This window comes from Corvus kubaryi, unplaced genomic scaffold, assembly GCF_017639235.1.
Source record: "Corvus kubaryi isolate FWS band 111438036 unplaced genomic scaffold, C.kubaryi_AGA036_p1.0 split1-131, whole genome shotgun sequence".
Classification (NCBI taxonomy): Eukaryota; Metazoa; Chordata; class Aves; order Passeriformes; family Corvidae; genus Corvus; species Corvus kubaryi.
The window spans coordinates 29,208,026-29,235,396 of record NW_024582073.1 but is presented as its reverse complement, the minus strand read 5'-3'; the positions used below and the strand labels follow the sequence as shown (position 1 = coordinate 29,235,396).

General features: G+C 48.2%; 1 protein-coding gene across 1 annotated transcript in view; it reads right to left on the bottom strand.

Annotated features, from left to right (window-relative positions):
* The window catches only part of ADRA1D (adrenoceptor alpha 1D), a 41,245-nt gene extending 20,073 nt beyond the window's left edge, over positions 1 to 21,172 (bottom strand). The window contains exon 1 of the mRNA XM_042053518.1: positions 19,967 to 21,172. Within this exon, the coding sequence (XP_041909452.1) occupies positions 19,967 to 20,933 (967 nt within the window). The 5' untranslated portion in view covers positions 20,934 to 21,172. The remainder of the gene's footprint in view (positions 1 to 19,966) is intronic.
* Positions 21,173 to 27,371: the final 6,199 nt, after the last annotated feature.

Here is a 27,371-nt window from a genome sequence, read left to right as displayed (position 1 = left end):
CATATCGCTGCCCTATGCCCAGAAAATAATTTTTGTGCCTTTCTATGCCTTTAAACTGAGCCTGAGAGGGGGAAGGAAAACCTGAGCAAAACTTTTTCAAAGCAGTTTGCAGCTTATTCAAGGTCACACAGAGATAGAGACTTTTTTTTCAGCTGTGGCAGGAGAGCGGGCGGGAAGGGAAGCACCCGGCTTGCTTTTCTTTCCAGTCAGCTTTCAGCAGTTTTTTTTTCTCATCTCCTTTTCCTTCGGAGAGTTGAACTTTTGTCTTCCTGGGACTTGGTTTTTTCTTTTCCTTTTTCTCTGCTGGGCAGTTTCAACATCAGAATACATCGGGAGGAATTTCCACCGAGGCCTTGGCCCTGGAGGTGGGCCCAGCACCCCGTCCCAGCTCCAAGGAGGGGGAGAGAGATCTATGGAAGGACTCTGAAATTTTCCCAGGTTTCTCTCAGCAGAGCGTGAGGTTTTATTATTTAGCATCATTATCCTTTTCCTGTGTGTTTGTTAAATAAATAGTTTTTATCTCTTTCACTTTCCTTTGAGGAAAATTTATTTATTTTTTTTCCCCAAACCTGGTGGGGGAGGGCTGGTTGTGACCTGCTTTCTCTCAGAGGATATATTTCTAAATTTGCCCAAACCGGAACAGGGGATCACTTTGTTTCTCCATTCCCTCCACAGGATCCCTCTCCCTGAGGTGTTCTCCTCTGTGACTTGGTTGGGGTGAATGTCCCCTGGACCTCTCGCTGCAAGGTGCTGAGAGAAATCCTTGAGGGATGGTCCTTGCAAAACCTGGCTGCTCTCCTCAGTCAGACTGGAGAGCTGGAGCTGCTCCACTTTCCAAAATAAAACTGATATTCAGAAAACAATAAAATAAAAATATATCTCCGATGAATTGGCCAGGATGCCAATTATGGGATAGAGAAGAGATGGGCTGAAAGCCTGAATGAGAAGGTGGAAAAGCAGTGCCTGGGACCTGAGACTGACGTCCATGGGAAGGATGTCAGCACAAGGCTAGGAGAGAAAGAGACATCTCGTTTTCAGGAAATATCTTCACAAGCACTGCAGGCCAGCAAACACACATTCAGCAGTGCCAGCTCTGCAGCTGGAGCTGCAGTGCCAGGCTCATCCTGGATGGCTGGAAAGGGGATACATGAGGTTGTGAGAAACCACACACAGACTGCAGAGCTGAGGAGCCAGCTGCAGCTCTGAGGGGCTTTGCAAAGCCTGGCCTGGCCATGTGTCCATGCTGTCCCCAAGCCACCACTGCTGGGGAGTGCCTTAATAAATGCAGTTTATTCCCAGTGTACCTGGGTGTTGGGCTAAGCCTGATGACACACACAGTGACCTTCTGCCATCTGACTCTTGAGGAGAGCACGTAAGTCCCCTGATCCCAGCTCTTCCCCTTGTACATGCCAGTGGATGCTACTCCCAATTATTTATCAGGCCACACAGCATCAGTGAGATGCTGTGGTCTGAATTCCAGAGTGCATGACCCAAGGTAGCTGGGAACAGGGCAGTGATTGCTACATGCAGCCACACAACTCTTCTGCTATTTAAAAAATATTGCTTTTCTAACTGAACCAATCTCCTAAAACCTGGATGTGCCTCTGTGCGTGTCAGGGTGAAGAAAAAAGGTGTCTGGGCTCCTGTTCCTGCATATGGGCAGCAAATCAGAGAGTATTTGAGGCTTGGCACTTCTGCCTTTAACCTTGGATATCTGGAGGTGATGCTTTCCCTTGCACCCCTGAGTGTTTTTGGATCCTCCTGTTACACTTGGAAGGCCCAAATCACTCCACTCCACCGATGGCTTTTCCATGAACGTGGGGCTTATTTAGTTCCAAAATGCACATAGCTGTGTGGTTGCCCAATGACAAATTTCTAGGGATGAGTTTTTCTAGTTGGATCTTTTTCTACTGTCCTCCCCACTTGAAGGCTCAGATTAGCTGGGTTGTGCTTGGCCATGTCTGATAACATGTTTAATACCTCTTGAAAGTAGCTACAAAATATCAATACCCTGCCTAATACCTTTAAGTCCATGTCCAAGCAGGAAAGGAGGAGCTCCTTGCCAGGCATGAAATAGAGCCTGGAGTGATCCTGGATCCAAATAAAATCTGGAAAGCAAAGCTGCAAGCTGTTGAACAGACATGGCCTTATCCATGCGTAGGGAAAAACATGGACTAAGGAAAAGACTGGCATGTCAATCTGGTCTGGTAAAGAAATGGGAATGTCAGCTCAGAGTCCTTCCTTGATAGTGGCACATCCATTTAAAACAGGGATAGGCTCCAGGGACCCCAGTTACATTCGTAGACAGTTGGAAGGGTGAGGATGTGTGTGTTGTGTGTATGGGAGTCTGGGATGAAGAAAGTCACTTACGAGACTGGGGCTATGGGGCTGTTGGGAAAGAGGCAGCAAAGGCTGAAGTATTAATCAGGAATTGGATGTTGGGTGAATTTATGTCAACACTCTATACTTGCACTGCTCTAGGGTGGAAGAGCTTTTCCCTCAGTGATAACCCATTAAGAAGTGACTTGTAGTGGTGCAGATTCTGCCTGGATTACATGAAGCAGCAAAAGCAGCTTTGCACACTGGAACCAGTTTCATAACACCAGGACAGCCAGAAAATCCCATATAACAGAAGTACTCCACCACATGCTCACTTTATACATCTATTTTCTCTGACCTGAGGTGAAGGGAGGGACAAGATCATCTTTTAAGACATTTCCCATCCCAAATCATTTACAATTTCACAAAGCCAGTGGCCCAAATCACCATGATTTTAATCTGACAAAATGGGATTATTAAGACTTCTCTTGCAGAACATGTCAATCCATGCTCAGGAACGGAGCTACCTGGAAATTCAGATGCATGGTTTGTGGGAAATTTCAGTGCTTGATATTTGTTTTCTTTCAAAAAACTCCCAACAACAATAAAAAAATTAATGAACATTTCTAAGGAACTATGAATTAAAAAAAAATATTCATAAAACCTCCAGTGCACATCGTTGTCTAAAAGGGATTCCTAGGAACCCAACAACTAGAGCTGACATCAAAACTCTTGTTAAAGCATGGAGACAACCATGGCACCTGTCAATCACCACTAGATGGATCTGCACTGTGGGACAGCCTCCTCTCTCCTCTTCCCCTTTCCTCCTTTTTCCACAGCCACGGGTACAGAAAGTGCAAAGTCCTTGGCTAAGTACATTCCCTGGGCTTTCCCTGGCCTGAGCCACACAGGAGTTCAGGCAATGGAAATGCTGCAATCCTTGGAATTTAAGAATCTGGGTATCTGGAGTGTCTTAAAGTCCTCCAAATTAACATACTTGTAGCAGGAAAGCCTTGGAGCACAAGAAAATCCTTTCTGGAGCCAGGATGCTCAGGGCTTCCAGGTTACTGGCGTTGGATCCAGGAGTCAGTCCTGGGTTAGCCCAGAGCTGCCAAGGTTTCACTCTGATGGCTGCATGGTAAGAAAGCCATGGAAACTTGGCAAGGAAGGGCTGCCCTGGAGCTATGAGGAGTGATTGAAGTGGAGGCTGTTAAACGTGGGACATTTCCGCTTGGTTTTCCAACTGGCGTTTCCCAATGAAATCCTCCTTCGTTGGCCAGCATCCAGACCAGCTACTTGGGAATCTCGTAAATTCTGCATAAATGTTTCACTTACTTTGGGCCATTGCACCCAGGAGATTGGCAAGTGCTTTGCAGATGTGCAAGAGGCTGAGTCCATGCCCCATTTGCCCCAAATATTACAACAAGAAGATCAAACGTGACCGGTTTGCATTTATTGCTGACTCTGGATTGACACTGGGGAGCACTGGACCTTCTGGAATAACTCATCAATGAAGGAGAAAGGGAGAGGTTGCACAGATGGATCTGTTCTCCATTCTCACTTTAACCTCTGCCTAATGGTCTTTTCTTTTTTCTAACTCCTTCCTCACATATATAACGCATCATTTCCCAGCAACTTAATGCAAGAGATGCAATCAATCACCTGCAGGCAGCTAAACTGCCAATTTTGGATCTGGAATAGCCATTTTCAGGGTTTGAAAATGCAAATAGAGGCAGGTTTGTGCTTTGCAGCAGTGTGGAGGCCACCAGACATTTCAGCCCTGCACTCCCGGCTGCTGAAAAAGCCAACACTTCCCTCCCCAGTCGTGCTGGATGGGGGACCAAGCTGGCTGCTGATTTGGAAGAACAGAAATGCTGCAAGCAATGGCAAATTGAGTTTTTTATTCTTTTGGTCTCTGATGAGAACGGAGGATAAAATGCTTCTACTCAGACAATTTCACCTTCTATTGGAAGAAAGTTCTTCCAGTTAGTGGAGAAGGTCAAATCATGCCTTGACAAATGGACACTTCCAGGGATGGGGCAGCCACAGCTTCTCTGGGCCACCTGTGCCAGGGCTTCACCACCCTCACTGTAAAAGAATTTGTCCTCAAATCCAATCTCAGTCTACTCTCTTTTAGTTTAAAACTGTTGCCCCTTGTCCTGTCATTACAGGCCCTGGTAAAAAGCCTCTCTCCATACTTTTTAAAAGCTCTTTTTAGGCCCTGGAAGGGGCTCTGAGGTCCCCCTGAAGCCTTCCCTTCTCCAGGTGAACACCCCCAGCTCTCCAGCCTGGCTCCAGAGCAGAGGGGCTCCAGCCCTCAGAGCATCTCCATGGCCTTCTCCAGACTCTCTCTAGCAGTTCCACATCCCTCTGATGTTGGACCCCAGGGCTGGGGCAGCTCTGCAGGTGGAGTCCCACCTGAGCAGGGCAGAGAGGCAGAATCCCCCCTCCCCTGCTGCCCACTCAGCCCAGGATGCTGTTGGCTTTCCCAGCTGTGGACACACATTGCTGGGTCGTGTCCAGTTGTTCATCCACCAGTACCCCAAGGGCTGCTGTCCCTTCATCCCCCAGCCTGTACTGACATCCTGCCCTGCCCTTGCACTGGGCTGTATGAACGAGATGAAGAAGTTGGGTGACATAAAATATTCCCCTGGGTGACAAATCAAAGTTCACTGCTGGAATCTGCCCTCAGGGAAGGGAGAGGGGTTGGACCAGCTGGGAGATTTCTCCCTGGAGTTGACCCAGGGGTGAAGGTAGTCTCTGCCCTCCTCACACCCTGGAACATCCATGATCCTTTGTTCATTCCTTTTGACCTCTCTTGGCTTCCCTCAGAGACCTCCTTGTGGAATAAAGAGGCCTGCTATCAATTAGGCCTGTGAGACAGCTGGTTATAATCTCCTCTTTGATGTCCTGGCACTGAGAAATCCCTGGATGCTCCCACTGAGAGGCAGGAAACCACCCAAGTTACAGGCTGGCCCTGCAGACTGTCCTCAGCCTGGGAATCTCCCAGGTCATGAACCTGCCCTTGTTCCTGCTCTCTTGGGGCATGGCTGTCCCAGCTCTGGCCAACTTGAGCAGGTTTGGGTGGTACTTTCCATGCTCAGAGCACCAGAGAGGGATTTGGCAGTAACACTGGGAGGGATTTTTCCATGTGGCTGATCCTGACCCGGTGCCATAAATGTATTGGTTGCCTCTTTCATTCACAGATTGGAGGAGACAGAAACAAATTTTCATATGGAGAGAACTCAACAAATTATTTTTGCCAAAGCAGATGAGAGAGAAGAAAGAATTTAGAAAACAAAGGCGAAGTTTCAATATCAAAACTTTTCTAAGCAAAACTTCTCTTTTGGGGTAGGGAGGAGCACACACGTCAAAGTACTTCAAATTAAAGTTTGCTTGCATTTAAGTTTACAAATCAAACCAAACCTAATCAAAACTCAAGAGGAAATAGGACATTATGGGTAATTTTGAAAAAGAGAGTTTAATTTTCTTTTGGCCCAACTCTTCCCTCATTAGATTCTAAAACTGTTGATGAAGGAGCATTATCAGCCTTCTGGATCTCCCCTGGGTGCTTCCACAACCTCATTATCCAACTTTTCATTGAAAGCATTCACATTTTAATGCTTGATATCCTTCTGTGCATCTGCTGTGGACCACTTGCGGTAGCCCCACAACCCAATGGTGCCCAGAGGTCAGTGATTTGCACAGTTAAACTCACAAAAACAAGGCAGTGAAGTCTTTGGAGTGAGGAATCACCCTTTTACAATAGAAATTCCAGCTCCTACACTCGTGTTCCTGGATGCAACTGCAGTCCAAATAGATTTTATTAGTAGGAATAACAAATAACAAATTGTTCCCAAATGATCACATTCTTGCATTCTCTGTTGTTTTGCTGTTTGTTTGGGTTGGATTTTTTTTTTTTTCTTCTGTTTGTTAATAGCAATAAACAGCCCAGTTTGCTTTTCATTTGTAGGCCTTTTCCGAGTGGTTTTGCGGACATTCCCAAATTTAATGGAAACATCTGTCTAGTGGGATGGGTTTTACTCCACGCCAGTATTTGGGGGAATCAGGATAACCAGGGAGAGGATGAAAACAAGGGAAAACTTGCTAGTGCTGAAACTTTTCTGAGTGACCAGCCTAGCACCAGCAGAATTGATACAAAAAAAAGAGACATTCAGAATGGGGTGGAGACCAACAGCCACTCAAGGAGGAAGGATTTAACCTTGAGAAGGAAGAAAATAATCTCTAGGTACAAAGATCTCTACAGGTACCAGGGTGACAACAGTGGGAACCCTAATGCAGACACCTAAATTCAGTGTCTTGCCCTTAAAAGTGCCCACAGCATTGCCTGGGTGCCTGCCAGATCCCTGAAGAGGGTTTCCTCAGCTATGGCTGGCTCAGTCCCTCTGTCTCTTCAGAAGCAAAGTGCTTTCTCATGGACTCTGACACCTCTTTCAAACACGTGTGGTAGAACTGCCTCCCTGACGATGAAGTTTGGAATAAAATAAAGGTTCCTTGGTGCCCTGTGAACCTGAAACACAGTCAGTACTGGGCTGGAGAAGGAGAAGAGTGAGAGGAAGGTGTTTGGAAGTGTCAAGAAATAAATAGGGAGATGAAAAAATGGACATTCCCAGACCATTTTCCTGAGGTGGTTGACCCAGTCCCCATGGTCGCGGTGTTGGAGAGGGAGGATGACTCACATCTGGCAGGGGAGCAGCATTTCTTCATCCACATTTCAGCACTGCCAGATGGTGACCTCAGGGCTTTGAGGTGTGACCCCTCCAGTGACCTGGGGAGATGTTTCCAGCTGAGTTTGGAAGGAGGGTCCTTTGGAAAGTCCCTTATGGAACAAAAGAGCAGTGAAAAAGATGGGCTTATGAAATGAACCCTGTGGTTCAACCCCAAGCATCAGCTTGGGCATGGCAGCGAGCAACCATCTATTGCTTAGACACTTTTCCTTGGAGATCTCTGTGGCATGACCCAGAATTATCCAAATCCAGTGCCAGCTTCACAGGCAGAGCATCAAAACTGCATAGGCTGGACAGAGGCAATCACAGGGCACATCCACCAACACAGTCCAGGTGGTTCTCTTCTCCATCTCTTCTCCAGGTGGGAAGTGTGATCTGTCAGGACCATTGCTAACAGGGACATCAGAGTAATTACCACACAGAACTGCTTGCCCAGACACCCATTTGCCTGGTGTATCCTCAAGAGCTTAAGTACTAGGCTGGTCTCCCAAAGCACCCAAACCATCCATGATGTAAAGGGGAGCAAATCCAGACAGATCAGTGGGGGAATATGGATGGTAAAAGAAGGAGCAATTCATTAGGTGGGATGGATTTTAGCTTGTGCAATGCAACAAAAAGAGGCTATAGGGGAAGAAGACCTCTAAGAAGTTGTTTGCTGGAAGGGTGAAATCCAAGGAAAGAATCTAATTTGTTAAGGAGGATGACATGGACACAAAACTAATGAATTTGCAGGGAGACACGGATATGTTCCCAGTGCAAACAATAAAATTTCCAATAACCAGATGCAATAAGATCCAGAACGGCCTCTCCAAAGGCAGCAGAAGTTCAGGGACTGGGACACACATCCCAAGTGATTTTGAGCAGGATCACAGCTGATCCGTGAGGGTCTGCAGTGGCAGTCAGTCCTTTCTCCAAATGTGACAGCTGCCCGTGGTATTTGCCACCAGAGCCACAGAGGGGTACAGACAGGAGGAGAAACAGGAAAAGGGAGAAGAAGATGAAGAGCTACAAACGAAGAAGGCACCTGAGGGATTGCCACTGCACTTGGTAGGATGGCAGATGTGATCATATTTCTGCAGTGTTGCTCTCCAATGGCTGATCTGAATTCTGCTGTGAGTCACCCAGCTCTGCTTGGAGCAGTAAATGCTTGGTTTTGGAGCAAATTATTTTTGTTCCATACATTAGGCTGTTAATTAAATCACCTGTGGATTCTCTGAGTGCATGCTGAGGGGTGTGGAGCGAGAGTACACAGGGAAGGAACAGACCTTTTCCAGCTGAATGTGTGGAATTCATCCTGACAGGCTGATGGCCCCATTTGATGTAAACACTCTCCACTCAGCCCCCTTCCCTCCCTGCCTTTGACTCGAGCAGCCACAGACACTGGGAAACATCTGTTTCGAATGTAAATACGTTCCCTTGCCCTGTCCTTGCAGCAGGAAAATGAAACCACCCACTCCTCATTCCCCTGACCTTTGGGGGAAGTTCATGGATACTTCCTGTAGGACAGCAGCAGCCATGCTTCCCACTGGGGTCATTAAGGGATGCTAATGAATCCCAGGAAGAGTCTGAGCATCATGTGTACTATAAAATCATGGAATTGCAGAATGGTTTGTGTTGGAGGGACCTTAAGACCACCCAGCTCCAACCCCCTGCCATGGACAGGAACACCTTTCAGGTTTCTCTGAGCCCCATCCAACCCGGCCTTGTGTGTTTCTGGTTCTCACATCTCATCATTAGCAGGGAGGCAGACTTCAAGCTGTGATGGGACAAGCTTTGTGTGCACCACCACCATGTCCAACACCTTACTGTCACTCCCTGTCCTAAATGGAGAGGCCAAACTGGCAGACAAATCCATGTTTTCCATCTATTGAGAAAGTCGGTGGGGTTCTTCTTTCCTGCAGCACAGGCCAAGTGATGGAGACTACAGAAGAAACAGTCAGGTCAGATCAGTAAAGTCCCTCACATGACTTTTCTTCTCTATCTCTGCCCATCAGCAAAACTGAAGCCCTTCCTTCAGAGATTTTCATATACATTTCCTGCTATGCCTGCACTGAAGCAAAGGTGTGCCCTTCAATGCTTGGCAGAGATGTGAAGGAAGCCAGGCTGGCTCCTCTCAGGCCATCTGAGCAGGCAGCAGTGATCCCTTTATTTTAATTTTCAGGACACAGCTTCAGGATCTGCATCTGAGGGAAAGGTGTTGTTGACGTGCCAAGATGCCAAGCTGCAGGGCACATCTTAGACTCCAGTTTATGGGATAGAGAATGAAATGTTAGTGTGGCAGGTTACTGGATGTATTTCACATGAGGGTGTCTAGTTTTCATTTTAATTTCTTGTGAAAACAACCCAGGGTGCAATCCAGGTCATCTGAAAGCAGACACTGAGGTTGCCTACATGTCCTGTACCACTGGAGATAAATGCCCTGGGATGTCCCTCCTGGACTCTGGATGTCCTTCTAGAAGATCATGGAGCTTCTCTAGGTCCTGTTTTGCAACCAAAACCCCATGTGGTTTCCTCATCTACCTTAGAGATGGCACTGGGGCATATTTTAGAGAAGTAAATTGCAATCCAAACCTGGCGAGCAATCAAGACTCTGTAGGCATGGACAATAATGGGAGATGAGACATCCACCTGCTCATAGGCAACTCTCCACAGAAATCTTCACCTGTGAGTCTGGTCCCAATTTCTTTGTCTACCTGCACACCAGAAATAACTACATTCATTGTCTGTCAAAGCCATTAAAGAAGGGAAGCACTGATTAAGCAGGTATTCAGGGAAGGAGGGTGGTGGCAAGGGAGGTGATCAGATGCAATGGGAATTGTTCCTTTCTCCTGGGTGCCTTTCCCAGGAGAGCAGAAGTTGTCTGCCAGTATCTGCACCACTATTCCCTACTGCTTTGCCTAAATTCTGGCAAAACTGCAGTCTGCCTGCATGCAGATACTACAGGGTGCTCTCCTGCCTCCCACATCCATCTGGATCCACTACTTTGAGCTGCTCCAGTCTAGAAATAACACTACTGTTTGTACAGCCCCTGACACAGCAGAGGCTGAAGCATGTGAGCAATGGGCTTGTGCACCATGAAGGATCTCAGACAGACCAGTCTGCAAAGAGCCCAGGAGTGCTGCAACTGTGTGGTGTCACTGGAAGTGAAGCACAGCATGATTTAATCCCAAATAATCCATCTTTTGCAAGGCAGAAGAAAGGGAGAAATGCAATATTTGGAAAATCCTGTGCTTTGCTCCTTCTTTCTCATTCTCATTACTGAGAAGTGGTGAGGCCCTGCACAGGTTGCCCAGAGAAGCCATGGCTTCCCTATCCCTGGAAGTGTTTAAGGACAGATTGGATGGGGCTTGGAGCAACCTGGGACAATGGAAGGTGTCCCTGCCCATGGCAAGGGGTTGGAACTGGATGGTATTTAGGGTCCAACCCAAACCATTCTGTGAGTCTATGATAATCTCTTAGTGAGGAATACCCAGAAAACCAATCCTGTGAAGTAAAGTCACTCTGCTTTGCTCCCCCAAATCCCCCCAAGCCCGTGGCTGGCTGCCAGCTGGACTTCACACCCCATCCTCACAGCTTTCCAGATAATTCCTATGGAAGGGACCCTGGGAACAGAAAGAGCCCATGGTTCAAAAACTTTTCTGGTGCAGTTTGGCAAGTGTCTCCGAGAGAACTTGGCTTCAAGGGCTGAGATTCAAGAGCTGGAAGCTGCTCTGAACCCAAGTCCTCTGCTCTCTGCACTCAAACAAGGACAAGAGGCAGCTGATGGGGCCACCACTGCTGTGTTTTGTGTGTGCCCCACGCCCTTCCAAAACACATTTCTGAGAACACAGCCAGGGGGGAATACAGGTGTCAGGTCCTCTGCCGGGCACTCAGGTGAGAGGGCAAGAAATAACACCATTGCCAACTTCATCTGGTGACCTAGGGCCTCAAAACTGAGTCCCTGGACTTTAGGGTCAGTGCCCTCCATGATCCCTGTCATTACTCATGAGCTGTTTCTCTGTGATTTGTGGAGCTGGTCTGAGGAAACTTGAGCTGGAAAACAGCCAGGGATGAGATATGACACAAGCCCACTGTGCGGGTGACGTCCTTCCCTCAGCAATGCCTGGCTCCACATCATCCTCGTGCTGCAGGGGAGATTCCTGCCCCATTCCTGCTCCTGCTCTCCTAACCCTCTTTGCCTCATTGCCACAAAGATACCCCCATTCCTCACTGTCTCTATGCTACAAACCATCAGTTTTAGGGTTAGGATATGATTTTTCTTAATTCCAAACAAGTTTCTTTTTTATCCTTTCCCCACCCAAATGCTTTCACCAAGGTCTTGCCCTTGTCTCCTGGACTGAGCACTGGCATAGCCCTTCCAGCAAAGTCTGGGGCTGGATTCTTGTGTACTGGGGGCTGTTCTCTGCTCAGTGTTTGCATAATTGATCCCTTAATTGGACATCTCTTGCAGGGCTTCTGTATGGCTATTTTTTTTTCCCCCATAATGGATATTTTTTGGAAGGTTTGCAGCTTCGTACTTGTAGCCTTGCATTGCAACACCCTTGCAGGGGAATACAGCCAGAAGCTCTTTAATTCAGGAGATAAGGCAGGGAAACCCCTGTGATTTACTCCAGCCTCTGACTCACTGGGGGAAATACAGATCCCATTAACCATGACAAATAAACAAACTCCTGGACACAAGAGGAGCAGGTTTGGTTCTGGGTCCTGAAACCAAGTGGCACCACCAATCCCATGTTTCTACAGCTCCAGACACAATTCTTGAGCAGATTTGTGTTGGAGAGAGCTGTCTGGGGCCAGCCCTGTATTCCCTATATCCTGCTGATCTTCCTTAACTGAATGCCATCAATGTGCTCACTGTGAACAACGGGAAAGGCAGCTTGGACTTGTCTGGTGCAGGGATTTCTCTCAGCAGGAATCCCTTGTAAATGTTTCTTTTTAATTTTTTTTTTTCCCAGCTACTGGAGGGGGTAAAGTTGCATTTCAGTGGCCTTAATGACTGAGCTGTGAATTGCCTCGGGTTGGAAACTGCCCAGGAGGAGGAAATGCCCTCTCTTGATCAAGCTGGCAGTTGGTTTTCTGCCACCAAATCTGGTGGCCCTTGGGCTTGGCTCCAAATGCATCAGCTACAAGCCCTCTTGGAGAAAGCCTATTCATTAGGAGCAGCGAAAAAACCATATCCTGTTCCAGCCACTCCAGTTAATCCATCCCTGGGCTGATCTCACCCATAAATTATGGTGCAGGGAGAAGTGCAGCCTTCTGTTTCCACGTGACAGTTTCACAGAGCACCAAATCAGAGAACACAGAGCAGGCAGAAGTAGAATCATGGAATCACAGACCCATTAATGTTGGAAAAGCCCTCTAAGAGCACAAAGTCCAACCACTCCAAGCACCACATCCACATGGCTCTTAAATTCCTCCAGGAACACCTTTGCCAGTGTTTGACAACCTTTTCCATGAAGAAATTCTTCCTAAACATCATCCTAATCAGTGAATAAAGTGGATTCATTAGAATCATACAATCAATACAGCAAGGGTCGAGTTATCCCATAAAGAATGATGGAAACATCATGGCTGTTGTCCCTCTCATGTTGACTCACATTTGGCAGAACAAAATCAGCTCGTTATAGAGACACAGAATGGAAAACTTTACCCAATAGATAATGTTTGACACCAGAAGGGTCCCATAATGTAAAAGGTGCTATCAGCCCTACCTAGAATACAGGGCAGTAATTGCAGCAGGTAAAACTCCTGTTGATCAATCAGAAGATAATTCAGGTTGCTTTCCCAAGGAAATAACACATGTTTTGTTAAATATAATAAAGCCATCAGACCTAGCTTAACATAGGTGACTTTAATGTTGTGTGGTGTAGTCTGGTATTGGTTCCAAAACTCCTGTTGAGAGATTTTGTAACATTTTGCTCACTGAATCACAGTAGTTTCAAGTTTTTCAAGGTGTATCTTTTCCCTGCTTGTGGTACATCCCTTATAGCAACTGCCTCAAGATGTGTGAGGGCTCTGCCATATAAAAATAGACATTTGGTCTCAAATAGTTTCATTTAGTGGCGTGGTGGATGGACTGGAAGCAGAATAATCCCATACACAAGTCATGGAATATCTGTGTCCTATTCCAAATCCCTGCATTGCTTTGGCCAGGCAGAAGCAGAGCAGATGTTCAAATTTGGGTGCCCAAATCATTAACTGAGGCCCAGAATGAGGCCTCTATTATAACATCAAAAACTGCACTGAGCCCCTCTGTCCACCTCTGGCTTCACACACAGGTAATGGGTAGGAAACACTTATTTGGCCTCCAAATAATTTGTTTTGGCTGATTATTTCCAAACATAGGGTGTTTCTCTGTTTTTCCTCACCCTGGTGTCTTCTGCACTCGGGCACATGGAGGGAATCACCACTGTCTAATGCTTTGGCTGCATAATTTACTCACAGGCTGGTTATCCTTGTGCCTGCTTGTAACTCTCTCCTGTGCCCTCCTCCAGGATGGGAATGTGTTTTCCCTGGAGGGAAACCCAGCTCCCAGGTTGTTTTCCCACAGAGTTTCTCTAGACAGACACAATCACTGCAGGTGAATCCACTGCTCCCTCACTGCTATCCCAGTGGGCTGCACACCCCCACATGTCCCTGTGCCGTTCCCACTGCTCACATCCCTGCTGTCATGCCCTAGGAATGACACTCTGCCAGGCTGCAACACAGCCCTGATGCTATTGCAGGCACTCTGAGTGGGAAAAAGAGAAGTAGAAATCACATTTGAGGGCTGCTGAAGCAAAAGCAAAATTTGTCAGGGAAAGAAATGGATTTCCCCTCACTTTGGTGCTTTAAGAATAGTCTTGAAATGGTTCAGGAATGGTTTGAGGCCACGTGTTCTCTTCTTGAGAAAGGGAGATGGGCTGGAAGATCCATCCATCCATCCATCCATCCATCCATCCATCCATCCATCCATCCCCTATAATTTCATGAATTTATGGTAATTTGGCATGAGCCCATTTGATGGAAACATCCCGTGGTGCCTCTTGCCTGGATGAAGTTCAATAAATCCAATCAGAGCTTGGTACCAGCAGCTTTTGAGGCCCCGTGTCTTTGATGGCATTTTGAATCAGAGTATGGTTCCTGTGAACCAGGACCAAAGGAGGACATGTAGCAGATGGAATAGTTCATCCCAATTGCTCTTGTTCCAGTTTGATCTGATGCTCTGGGCCATAGATAATTATTCCAAAGCAATTTGCATTCCTTTTTCCATGTCAGTTCTGCCACTTCCACCATAACTCAGAAAATTCCAGGAGATACAAAGAACGGCCCTGACAATCAAAGCAATTAAATGTTCTATCTTTTCTCCTCCTACGTTCAAATCACTTTTATTTATCAAGTTATCCTTTGCACAACAAGAATAAAGAAGTTTGGGTTTTTTCTGGGATTGTGTCATGTAGTGGATTTTTAGTATTTTTTGATGTCTACCAAGGGGCTGAGCTCACTCTGAACCTTCCTTCTGTGAGGGAGAGTACTAAAGTTTTCAGTCTTTCACCCATCTGTCCATTTTTATAGGAACTTGGGATATTAGAGTGCTTTTAGCAGTTTTTCGAATGCAATTGGGATTGATGATGGGCTGCATCCAAAGCAGTGTGACCAGGGCAGGAGAGGGGATGGGGCTTAGAGCCACCTGCTCTAGTGGAAGGTGTCCCTGCCCATGGCAGGGGGTGGAATGAGGTGAAATTCAGGTTCCTCCCAACCCAAACCATTCTGGGATTCTATAATGAAAAAGTTCATCAGGTGGTGAGTTCATCACAGGCACAGAGTGATAACATAAGCTCTTTTTCTATTAGGAAACCATGCTAAATGCTCTTTTATCAGAGTAGAATTAGATTCTCCATTTCTACCAGAACAGATTTGGTCTCACATGAAATCTGCTTTCACAGTGTTTTCCCCATCATTTATTTTACAAGTGGCACTTCCTGAAGTTGAGCACAGCTACGGCTCTGCAAAATACTTTGTGAAAGGTCTCCTGCCCTATGTCAAACAGCATCTACAAATACATTTATGTTTTGGCTTGAAGGAGACTTTTCAGAGCCTGGCTGGTATAGCAGCTGCCTTTCCTTCGGGGTGCAGGTGGAAAAGCCAGGTCACTGTTCTTCTGAATCATACCTGGAAATGAGCAGCAGCTTCCACTGCAAACACAACAAGTCCCCAGCCCAAGACAAATGTTGCACTGTCACAGCCTGGAGGGTTTTGTCCATACTCAGGGATCTCTTCAGTCATTCCTGGTCTGGGTAACCTGCTGCTTGTGGATGGACACAGCAAAGGGAGCCTCGGGTTGTGGCCTTCACCCTTGTGTGGCACTAACTATGGTGTTTTCCCATTTCTCACTATGTGTCTTTCTTTCTCCCAGCAGTCCTGATTTCTGACCAAATCCAAAGAATAACAAACATGGGAGCCCAGACCAGACCATGCTTAAAAAACACAGTCCACTGAGGTACATAAATCACCATCCTGAGTACCAGCTAGTCCATCCTTGATCCCAAGGGATGGTTGTTTCCTCCTAGATGCGTCTGAGGTGCTCATGGAGAAGGTCTTGACCTCCACTCTGGGTACAGTCCTATCTGAGGACTCACACTGACTTCACGTGCTCCCCAGCTGCAGAGTGATGGGACTCAGGCCTCCTTTCCTCCTCCTATTCTTATTTGCTTCCTTTTGGATCAGCTTTGAGAAAGCAGTGACTATCTGCCTATAGGGGGTTCTGGTTCTGTGACCACCTGGCATCGGTGTCTGCTGCAAGGACAAACCCAGCACCTAACTTTTAATGTGATTTTCCATCAGCAGAAGAGCCAATGAAGCCTCTATGGGGTCACAGAATTGTTAAAGTTGAAAAAACCCTCCGAGGTCACCAAGTGAAAAATCCAGACTAGGATATATCCCACTCTTCTGCAAATACCTGCAGCGCAGACACCACCAGCTCATCATTATGTTGTGCCTGGATGTTTTTGTAGTCATAGAATCATGGTTTGGGTTGGAAGGGACCTTAAAGCCCATCCAGTTCCAACACCAGCCATGGGCAGGGACATCTTCCACTAGCCCAGCTTGCTCCAAGCCCCATCCAGCCTGGCCTGGAACACTTCCAGGGATCCAGGGGCAGCCACAGCTTCTGTGCCAGGGACTCATCACCCTCTGAGTAAAGTATTTCTTCCTGAGATCTACTCTAACCCTGCCCTCTATCAATTTAAAACACTGCCCCTTGTCTATCATTTTCTGCCCATATAAGAAGTCGTTCTGCCTCCTTTTTATAAGCCTCATTTAGGCACTGGAAGGGGCTCTAACAGCTCCCTGGAGCCTTCTCTTCTCCAAGTGAATGCCCCCAGCTCTCCCAGCCTGGCTCCAGAGCAGAGGGACTCCAGCCCTTGGAGCATCTCTGTGACCTGAGACAACCAAAGGCAGATGAACCCTATGCTACAAATCAGCCTTAAACTTCTGGTCCTACATCTCTGAAAAGTCTCCAGTTAAATTCTCTTGACTGGTGTTTGCTCAGGGAAGAGGAACCTTGCCACAAACCCCAGAACCACCTCCCAGCATCTCCAGACAGCAGCCTGGGAGAGCTCCACTGCTCTCCACACTCAGCAAAGACATGACCTAAACATGAGCTACAAACTAGGATTTCATCTTGGGTTGAACAACCCGCTGCTTAAAGATCCTCATTAGCCACAGAAGCTGATAATTGTTAATTGTAAACTCCTGGTGACAGCATCCCGTGCTCAGGGCCTGTGATCACATATCCAAGAGGGAGTTAAATTACTCAGCTGATGAATAGGCTGTGGCGGTATCGGGCAGTTTGAGCTGATTTAAAGAAAAATCACTGTAGATTATTCGAGCACGGAGAAACGGCTGACAGCATTTAGCACATACATAGCTTGTGTTCTTTAAAATTTTGGGTTATTTCAGCTCTTCAGCCCCGATGTGATGAATATTACTCCTGTGTAACTAATGTGGGATCTATTCTGCAGAGAGCTGCAAGGATATGTGCAGACTCAGAGACACCGAGGACGGCGCGAGTATGGAAGTTTCCAAGTGCTGAGGGACTTTTAAGTGGAGCTGAGAGTCTTTTGTCACTTGAAAAATTTACTTTTACTAAAAATTTTAATCAGACATCAGTGAACAGTGTGACTCAACGATGTCTTCTTGCAAATTCATGTCAAAGAGAGGAAAAAAAAGTCAAAACATTTGGATATTTTCAGAAGAAAACAGATCACTCATTCATGTCACTTCGATGCAATTTGAAGGCTCAATTTGAAATGTCTCCGAATGCTCATTTTTAAAATAAATTCCCATTTATTCATAAGTTGAAACAATTTCTCTTCAATTGAAAGTTATTTTGTTTTTCATGGAAGTTTCACTTTCATTTAAAATGTGTATCAATATCATTTTCAGTTGGTCCCAAATTCTTTCACCTAATTTTTTCTAATGAAATAAATAAAACCCATTCGACTTTACCACTTACAACCTTTTTCAGCAGAGTTGGCCCCAGCATGTTTCAGTTTGTGGATTTACAGTAAAATTTACTGATTTCTGTGAGTTTCAGACCTGTCCCCTGAGCAGTAAAATCCAAGATTAGAAGTTTCTGTTCCCCTCCTTGACAGCACTTAACGATTCTCAGATTTGAATAGGAAATTGCAATTAATAAAAGGGGGGGAAATCAGAGGCAGAATATTTGGTAGTCATAAAATAAATGAACTTTTGCTGTGTTTATATTATACATATAATACGGCAGGAAGTAAAGATCAAAGCCATGTTTATAAAGGACTTGGCCAGTTGTGTGCTCGGAGGAAGCAAATGGGTTCATGGGAGGTACCTAAAGAATGAGGTTTGGATTTTTAGCTGGTGGAAATCAGTGTGCCTCCTTTGACTTCTCTGATTTACATCAGCAGAGAAGCTGGCTCAAGGGTTTCAAGGCAGAACAGATATAGTAAAAAAAATAATTTTTTTTTCCTACTGAAAAGTATTTGCCTGAGGTTCCTTCTCTATTTTGAAGTACTAGGAGTAACTCAGAGGAACATGCATTAGCTGGAAGGTTGTCAGGTGGTTGGAACTGGATGATCTTTAAGGTCCCTTCCATCCCAAACCATTCTATGATTTTGTGATTTTAAGGTGTAAAGGTGCAAATGAGGTTTGGAGCTGGTTCCTGCCCTGGCTGGCCAAGGACGGGAGTTTCAGAATGGGGCAGCCCAGAGAGCTCAGCCTTCAGGTACTGGCATCTCCCCGAGCCCCACAATTCCCAAACTGTTTATTTGCAGGTTACATCACCTCCCCCTCACCCCTAAACCACCTGATTACTGAAAGGGAAACTGAGGCATGGTCAAACAGGACAATTCATCTCAGGTCTTTCAGGGAGAGGAGCTGAGTGCAGCCTTACTGCTCCCTGCCTGAGTTATACCATCAACTGCAATGCTCCCACAGGGCGAAGATTCCTCACAGCAGTGATTTCAGCCCCGTGGAGAGCTGAACCAAACCCCCCAAATACCACCCTCACCTACAGGGAGACGCTGGAGCAAGGAGGCATCAGACAGCAGCACGGTGAGAGCAGACACACACAGCCCTGATTCACCAATCCAGGGACACCTCAGCTCCGGAGGCACCATCGATCCGAGTGAATTATCCCACTGGAGGGTGGCTGACAGCCCTGGGCTCCAGCTGTCCCGGGGGACACAGCCCAGGGAAACAGCCCCAGTGCTGGAGGGAGCTCAAAACCTCAGCAGGTCAAAATCTGCCCTGTAGTCACGATGCTGTTCCCACTGACTTGAGAGGCAGCCCCGAGCAAGAGGATTTGAAAAACCCTGAGAAAAAGTGCAGCCCCAGCTGTAATGAATGTTCCCCTGGCCGCAGGGTTGGTGGGACACAAGTCCCCCGTGGGCTGTGGGACACGTGGGTCCCAGCTGGCAGATGGAGAGACAGACCTCTCTGCTTTGCTGAGCTCTGTGCAGAGGCTGCTGCTGATACTCAGGAGTTATTTTAATCTCTTTCTTCCCCGCTCCAGGTTTAGCTACAGCATTCCAGAGGGTTAATCAGGTCCCCTGAGCTGGGTGCCTGCTGTCAGGATTAGGAGCACCGGCTTCCCTGCACATCCTGGGCCACTGGTGCTGGAAGGGGACGTTGCTTTGGACATCGCACGTCCCTGGTGGGCTCTGTGCCTGCTCAGCCTCCCCTGCACGCAGCAGGGAGCATCCTTTTCACAACCAACTTGCCAAAACTTCAGAGCACAACTCGTGAGACAACCCTAAATGAGCACACGGTCACTACAGCAGGGCCACGACTCCCGGGGGAGGGGGATCAGTCCTGGAAAATCACATGGAATCTTTACCCATCACCCTTATGGACAACACCTGGTCCTGCTCCAGGTCCCTGCATGACAACAGCATCCCAGGAAGTCAAGATTTGTGCTTCAGGCTCTGACACACTCCTTGGAGGGATAAAACCTCACTCATCTCCAATAGAGGTGGGAGCCCTGGACCCACAGAGGCATATCCAGGTGCAGTTCCCAAACTGGGAGAAAGAGCAAAACTCTTTGGAGACCACCGTGCCATAAAAACAGCCTGTTCGAAACAGAGCTGCTTCCTCCTTAGCCTGAACTTGGTTAGTTAAAATGCTGAATGCAGACTGAATTAATTAAAGCAATTATTATGCTGCTATTTTATTCATTTGCTATCTACTTTGATTGATTATATGACTTTGGTTAATAAATATTGAATAAGTGTTAATTAATTAAATTAATTCATCGCTGGTTTATTCACCTATCAGTCACCTATCCCTCATTTCCATGCATGAGTTGTGTCCTGAAAAGTTTGTCCCAAGGAGCAGGTCCCCAGGGGTTCAGCCCCGGGCAGCAGGGCTGGGATGGGGTCACTTACCAAAAGGCAGGATGAAGAAGAAGGGGAACCAGCAGAGGATGAAGACACCCACGACGATGGCGAGAGTCTTGGCTGCTTTTTTCTCCCGGGAGAACTTGAGGAGCCGCACGGAGAGGGAGCTCCTGAAGTTGTGTCCCTTGCTCCGGGCGCTGGAGAGCGGCTCCTCCAGCACACTGCGGCAGTGGATGCGCAGCACCACCTCCATGGACTTGTTCCTCTCCTTCTTGACCCCTGCCTCCAGGCTTCGGGTGGTCCGCCTGGCCACCACGTAAATCCTGAAGTACATCACCAGGATGACCATAAGGGGCAGGTAGAAGGAGAAGAGGGAAGAGAACAGGGCATAGCCCGGCTCCTCCGTGATGCTGCAGATGCTCTCATCTGGCGGCGGCGGCTCCTTCCAGCCCAGCAGTGGCCCGATGGAGATGACCATGGAGGAGAGCCAGACAACCACGAGAATGACCCCTGCCTTCCTCTCTGTCATGATGGTGGGGTACTTGAGGGAGTACTTGACGCCGATGTACCTGTCCACGGATATGATGCACAGGCTCATGATGGAGGCAGAGCAGCACAGCACGTCCACAGCTGCCCAGATGTTGCAGAAGATGCGCCCGAACACCCAGAAGCCCAACACCTCCAGGGTGGCCGAGAAGGGCAGCACTGTGGTGCTGAGCAGCAGGTCGGCGATGGCCAGGTTGACGATGAAGTAGTTGGTGACCGTCTGCAGGTGCCGGTTGCAAGCCACCGAGAGGATGACCAGGATGTTCCCCACGATGGCCGAGAGGATGAAGACGGCCAGGAAGACCCCGACGCCCACCGCCTGTACATCCAAGGCGAAAGTCAGCGTGGTGCCGTTGCCCTCGAGGGCCTCCTCCCCTTGCAGCCCCCAGGACCGGTTGGCAGCGCTCTGGCTGTCTTGTCCCGTCCGGTTCCCACTCAAGCTGCCATTGCTCAGCTCGGGGAAAGTCATTGTAGGAAAAGTCCGGGCTCCATGGAGGGCGAGGAGAAAGCGGTGCCGAGGCGCAGCTCCCCCGGCATGATCCCCGCCTGGCAGCCCCCGCCAAGACGCGCTCCGCACCTCGCTCCCCCGGCCGGGGTGGAGGGATGGAGAGAGGGAGGGATGGATGGAGGGAAAGAGAGATGGAGAGAGGGAGGCAGGGCGGGACGCGCTGCCCGTCGCCCCCCGCCCGCTTCACGCCGTCCGTCCGCGCTGCCCCCCGTCCCCGCTGTCCCCGCTGTCCCCGCCGCTCAGCCCCGCCGCCGGCCCGCCCGGGGGGGCAGCGCGGTCCGAGCCCCCCCGCCGCCCTCGCATGCTCCGGGGGCTGCGCTGGGCACGGCCGGCAGCGCCCGGCGGCTCTGCAGCTTCGCGCTCGGACCGGGAGCGGCGGGAGGGGCCGGACGGGCCGGGGGCGGGCGGGAGCCCCGCGCGTCAGGTGCCGCCGGGGGAGGAGGAGGAGGAGGAGGCGGCAGCAGCGGCAGCGCTGCTTTGCAGGACGAGGCGAGCCCGGGGCAGACTGAAACCGGCAGCAGAGCAGGCAGGGAGAAGAGAGATGATGGAGGGGGTCCAGGCGAGATGATGGAGGGGGTCCAGGCACGCCCTGGGAGAGGCAGCCCCCGGGAGGGTCTCGCAGCAGTGGGGTGCAGCCCCAGGAGCGGTCAGGCAGTAGTGGGGTGCAGCCCCAGGAGGATCACTCAGCAGTGGGGTGCAGCCCCTTGTGGAGGGGGTTTTCAGCACTGGGGTGCAGCCCCCAGGAGGATCACTCAGCAGTGGGGTGCAACTCCTGGGCGGGTTACACAGAGGTGGGGTGCAGCCCCAGGAGAGGTCTCGCAGCAATAGGGTGCAGCCCCCAGGAGGATCACTCAGCAATAGGGTGCAGCCCCCGGGGGGATCAGGCAGCAGTGGGGTGCAGCCCCTTGCGGAGGGGGTCTCGCAGCTCTGGGGTGCAGCCCCGGGGGCGCAGCGCTCCCGCCCGTCACCGCCGGAGGGCAGCAGAGCGCAGGGTTTGCCCGGCGGGGCCGTGTCCCAGCCCCGGCGCGGGGTCCGGGAGCTGCGGGGTCAGGGCGGGGTCCCACCGCAGACCCCCCGTGCCGCGACCCCCGGTACAGGGGGTCCCCAGCAGCAGAATGCCCTGCCCGTCTGACATGTCCTCCTCCAGCCTTGACATCCCACCAGGAGGATGCCCTGCCAGGCTGGCAGGTTTCCTTTTTTGTCCCACGTCCAGGGCTTCCATCAAGCATCCTTCCCATGCCAAACCCTGGTTCTCCCATCCTCACCCCCCAGCCCAGGCATCCTGCTCGGGGTGCAGGCATCCCCTCATGAGCTCCTTCCCGAAGCAGAAGGGACAGTCAGGATCTTGTGTTCAGGGACAGCTCCAGGACCGTGACTGAACACTGCAACGAGGCTTGGACACAGCAGCTTGTGACTATAACATACAGGCACATATTTCTGGCTAATTTAAACAGGGCTGTGTTTTTTTCCCACTGATAAAAGCAGATCCTGTTTACACTGGTTTCCTCCCAGTGACCTGCCTCCATACATTGTGATGGGGACTGACCCCAGTAGTGAACAGGGACTCTCCCTCAACTTCTTTCTACTGTACACAGGAAATATTTCCTTGGAGTGTGTTTATCCATGATTTTTCAACTTTTCTTTCTTAAAAAAAAAAATTATTTTAAAGGGCAGTCCAAGTGGACAGTGGGGTGATTTAACTATGCTGTCAGAGAATGGGAGATCTGTAGATTCACTGGATATGAGAGTGGACAAAAAATATTACAGCTTATTTATTCCTTTATTTCCCTTGATGATCATTGCAGGAAATGACACATTTTTGATTTTACTTATTTCTTTCATGCACTTTTTTCTTCCTTAAGATTTGACCCAACTTCCTTGAGCTGGGTTTTTGGCCCTGCTGAGAACAAGAAAACTGGAAAATACAAGAAAATAGGAACAAATACTGCACAAGGAAAATGTTCATAAGGATGGTTTTGCTTAAAATAACCCATCCAACAGACCCTTAACAGCTTTTTAAATGTGAATTTAAAAACAAAAAGAAAGCCCTAACACCCAACACTTGAGGTAAAATCATTCATTTTCCTTATGTTTTGATGAAAACACCTTAGCCACCAAAATGAAGGATAATTTCTTACTGGAATGCTAAACCCAGCTTGGGAAGATCTCATCCCATGGAATTTTGTAGCCCTCTCCTTGCAGCAACACAGATTGCTGTGGAGATAAATATATCTCATCTAATCTATCCAGTGACACCCAGAGATAAAGAAAACATGTGCCTCTCGCCAAAGTGACGGCTGCGCTGAAGCTTCTCATGTTCAGCGGGATCTTAACCACGTAGGAAGAAAAGGGACGTTCATTAGGATGAAGATTTTGCATCTGCCCTGGTCCTGCCCTCCCTGGGTGAGCTCTCCTCCTCTCCTGATATCTCCAAAGACAACTTGTCCCTGTTGCTCAGAGGATTGAGCTGGTATGGACTGCAGGGTTTGAATGGGATGCAAGGATGGGATGGGAGAGCTGAAGGGCCAATTTTTGTGGGGGAGGGTAAGAACCTTGGGGCTGCCACGTCTGCCCCAACCACACAGAAAACCCTTGAGGTGGCACTGATGGTTTTCCCTCCCCACCAGGGCAGGGAGAGATCTCGTCCTGTGCTGTCACTGCAGCTCAACTAAAGAACATCAGCAGCCCACTGCCATCCCGTCACCTCCTTGCTTTTCATCTGTCTCCTTGTTTCTCTCCAAATCAGGGCCATTATGGTTAATTTAAACTAATGAGGAACAGGTTTATACTGATGCACTTAAACCCAAAATTGCTGGGGTAGCTCTGTGTGGAGGAACTTGAAGCAAACGCACACAGAGATCTGTGAGTGCCTGGAATCGTGCCGGTCAGGAGGTACAGCTCTTCCCTCTTGATGCCTTACATCCCTTTCCTTCCTCCTTTTTACTCTTTTGGGGCAGAGGTTATCCTGGGGTTTAGGTAGTGCCATTTGGTGATGCGAACAGGGCTCTTTAGACAGATAAAAAGACACACACACTCCTGGTGAACAGTGTTTGTCACACTGTAATTACATATTCTGCCCGAGTCGTGGAAAAGAAAGGCCATTTTTTGGTTCAAAACACCAGAGCTTAAAGGATTTTGGTCAACATTTGCACACACTCCAGGGTTTGTAACAAGGAGAGTGGTGCCCTGGGTAGAAGGTGTCCCTGGCCATGGCAGGGGGTTGGAACTCAATGATCTTTAAGGTCGTTTCCAACCCAAACCATTCCATGATTCTGTGATTCTACCCTTGCTCTGCAAAGGAAGATTATCCATGGTGCATCTGCCTGCAGCCTCTCCTGGATCCAGAGCTGGGACAAATGGATCCTGCTCAGAGCCAGTGCAGAAGAGTGGCAAATTCATAATATTTAAGTGTTTGTAAAGGTGGGTTTGCCTTGCCTTGGGCAGGACATCCAAAAATCCCCTGGGAAGCCAGGATCAGTCTTCACTGCTTGTCCCTCTGAGCTCATGTCCAGCTCTGCTGGCTCCTGTGCTGATCCCAGGCCTTCAAGCATATTAAAAGTGGGCTGAAAGTGATTGCAAGGGATGGTTCAAACCTGTTGTGCTGCACCTTTTGTTTCCAAACATGGAGGCTCTGGAGAAACTGGAGATCAGGACAGTAACTGGGAGAGGTAATGGGCAAAACCTGGACTGGGCAATTGCTGCAGAGCATAAGAACTGTGGGGAATTTTGATTTTAATTATGAATGAGGGGTGGAATGGGTGTAAATTACCCACCTTTGTTGGTGTTGTGATGTTATTCTTTTTCAACCTAAATGATTCAATGATGTTATTTTGACTTTGTTGTGGTGAATTCTTTTTGTCGATGTAAGTGAAGTTTTTGTGATGAATACATGTTTTGTTGGTATTTTTGTATTGCAATTTTATTTAAGTCTAGGAAAAATCAGGCTACTCTTTGAGTGTTTATGGCTTAATTAATGAGGTGGGAAGGAGAAGGAAATAGCTTTTGTTAACTGAATTATAAAGGTGAGGGAAAAGAAACTTTGAGCATCCTCTTATGGTATCTACCTAAAACTGCTCAAACATGAATTTCAATTCCATTTCCCTTTGCCTTCCTGCTCCCACAAACCATTCCAGCCACTATCACACCAATGCCATTGCTACATTTATTATTTTTTCCCGGTTTTCTCCTTTTCATCTGAATGTGGCTGCTCTGGGTATGGTTTGGTTTTTAACTGTTTACTCTCCTGCTGCAGTGCTGTGATCCCAAAGCACACATGGGAAGGACAATGGAGATCTGGTCCAAACCCCTTTCTGAAGATGGATTTGTCTGTTCCAAAACCTCCCTTCATGGTGGCTTTCTCCTCCTTCAGTGGACTCTCTGTCCTCTTGGTTGGAAGGTTTCTGGTCTAGTCTAAACTTTTTTTGCTTCTTGCCAGCTGATGCAGAGAGCAATTTATTACCTTCCTCTCACAGGTTTTTAATTTAATTTTGGAGCAACTGAATAGAAAAAAAATGGAAAAAGAATTAAAGAATGTTTTGAGTTGGAAGGGACATCAAAGACCATCTTTTCCCAACCCCCTGCCATGGACAGGGACACCTTCCACTAGACCAGGTTGTTCCAAGCCCCATCCAGCCTGGCCTTGGACACTTCCAGGGATCCAGGGGCAGCCACAGCTTCTCTGGGAACTCGTTGCCAGGGCCTCCCCACCCTCACAGGGAAGAATTTCTTCCCAATATCCCATTTAACTCTGTCCTCTGTCAGTGTGAAGCCATTCCCTTTGTCCTGTCACTCCAGGCCCTTGTACAAAGTCCCTCTCCCCCTCTCTTGGAGCCCCTTGAGGTACTGGAAGGGGCTCTAAGCCTCTCCAGACTGAATAAAACCAAATCTCTCAGGCTGTTTCCATAACTGGGGTAGTCCAGTCCTTGGAGAACCTCCATGGCCTCCTTTGGACCCTCTCCAACAAGTCCATGTCTTTCCTGTGCAGAGGAACCCAGAGCTGGACACAGCAATGCAGGTGGAGTCTCAGTGCCCTCCTTTGGGAAAAGAATTACCAAACTCATTAACTCCTTTCTGAACATGCTCTTAGTTCAGGGAAGGTGTGTTGGCAGGTCCTGGCTCTGATTTACAGTGAACTCTCTGAGAACCAGAAATTATTTTGGCTTCCTGGATGCAAGAGCTGACACGGCAAGTGGAGGAGCGAGGCTGAGGCAAATTGGAGCCCCTCCAAACTCCAGACAAAAAGGGGGATAAAATGAAGCAGCAAAGCACCTTCCAGGGCATAAAGTGAGGTGGTAAAGCATATTCCAGGCCATCAGCCATCAGTGCCTATGGGCACACAAGGAATGTGGGCATTTAGGAGGTGCAGGCCTCCACCCCATGTCTCAGTCCCAGTGGGCAGGAGCCAAGGAGAGAGGCTGGATTTTTTGTGTGGAAGGAGAAGAGCTCTGAGTGCCCTGCTGCTATCTGAGAGGCTGAGGCAGGTGGGATGGGTAGATAGAACAAGCAGAAAGTGTTGTTTATAGGGCTGGTGGGACATGTTTGTTATTTCAGTGGGAATGTTGATATATTCAAAATGAAGCATTCCTCAGGGATGTTCTTTTTCTTGCCTTTTGCTCTGGTAAAAGCCATATAATAAAACACTCCAATACCAAGCAGAACATTTTAGATCCGCATTTCAAAACACTTTTTTTTTTAGGAAAGAATGAGCAAAACATAAGGCCAATTACTTCAGAATTACTGAAAGAATTAGTAATTAGCAGAACAGTTTCTAATGACGATGTAAAAAGAGCAGTCACTGATGTATAGAATGAAATAAATAACATAAAATAAAAGATAAATCTCAGCAGAACCAAATATATAAATAAAAATGCTACAAAAAGGTCAAAATTGCAACAAAGAATTGCTCTGTTATCACAGAAAAATATTTCTGTTGGCAGGTTTTTTTTTTTGCGAAATTTCGCTTCACAGAAATGTCAGTGTTTATTTGCCATTACTGTATGCTTCCTACCAGTTAGAAATCCAGACCATCAGCTGCCTCAGATGGCAGATATAGAATGAGCCCTGAACCAAAGTCCCTCTGATTTGTCATGGTCTGCCTCTCATGGTTGATTCTTTGGCTCGTAAATAAAAGCCTGAGAAGCAGTTTTGGAAGAGGACACCAAATTAGGCCTTCACAGAATCATGGAACACGCTGAGCTGGAAGGGACACACCAGGATCATCCAGTCCAGCTCCTGGCCCTGCACAGACACCCCAACAACCCCACTCTGTCCCTGAGAGCGTTGTCCAAACACTCCTGGAGCTCTGGCAGCCTCAGGGCTGTGCCCATTCCCTGGGGAGCCTGGGCAGTGCTCAGCACCCTCTGGGGGAAGAACCTTTCCCTGATATCCAAGCTAGACCTC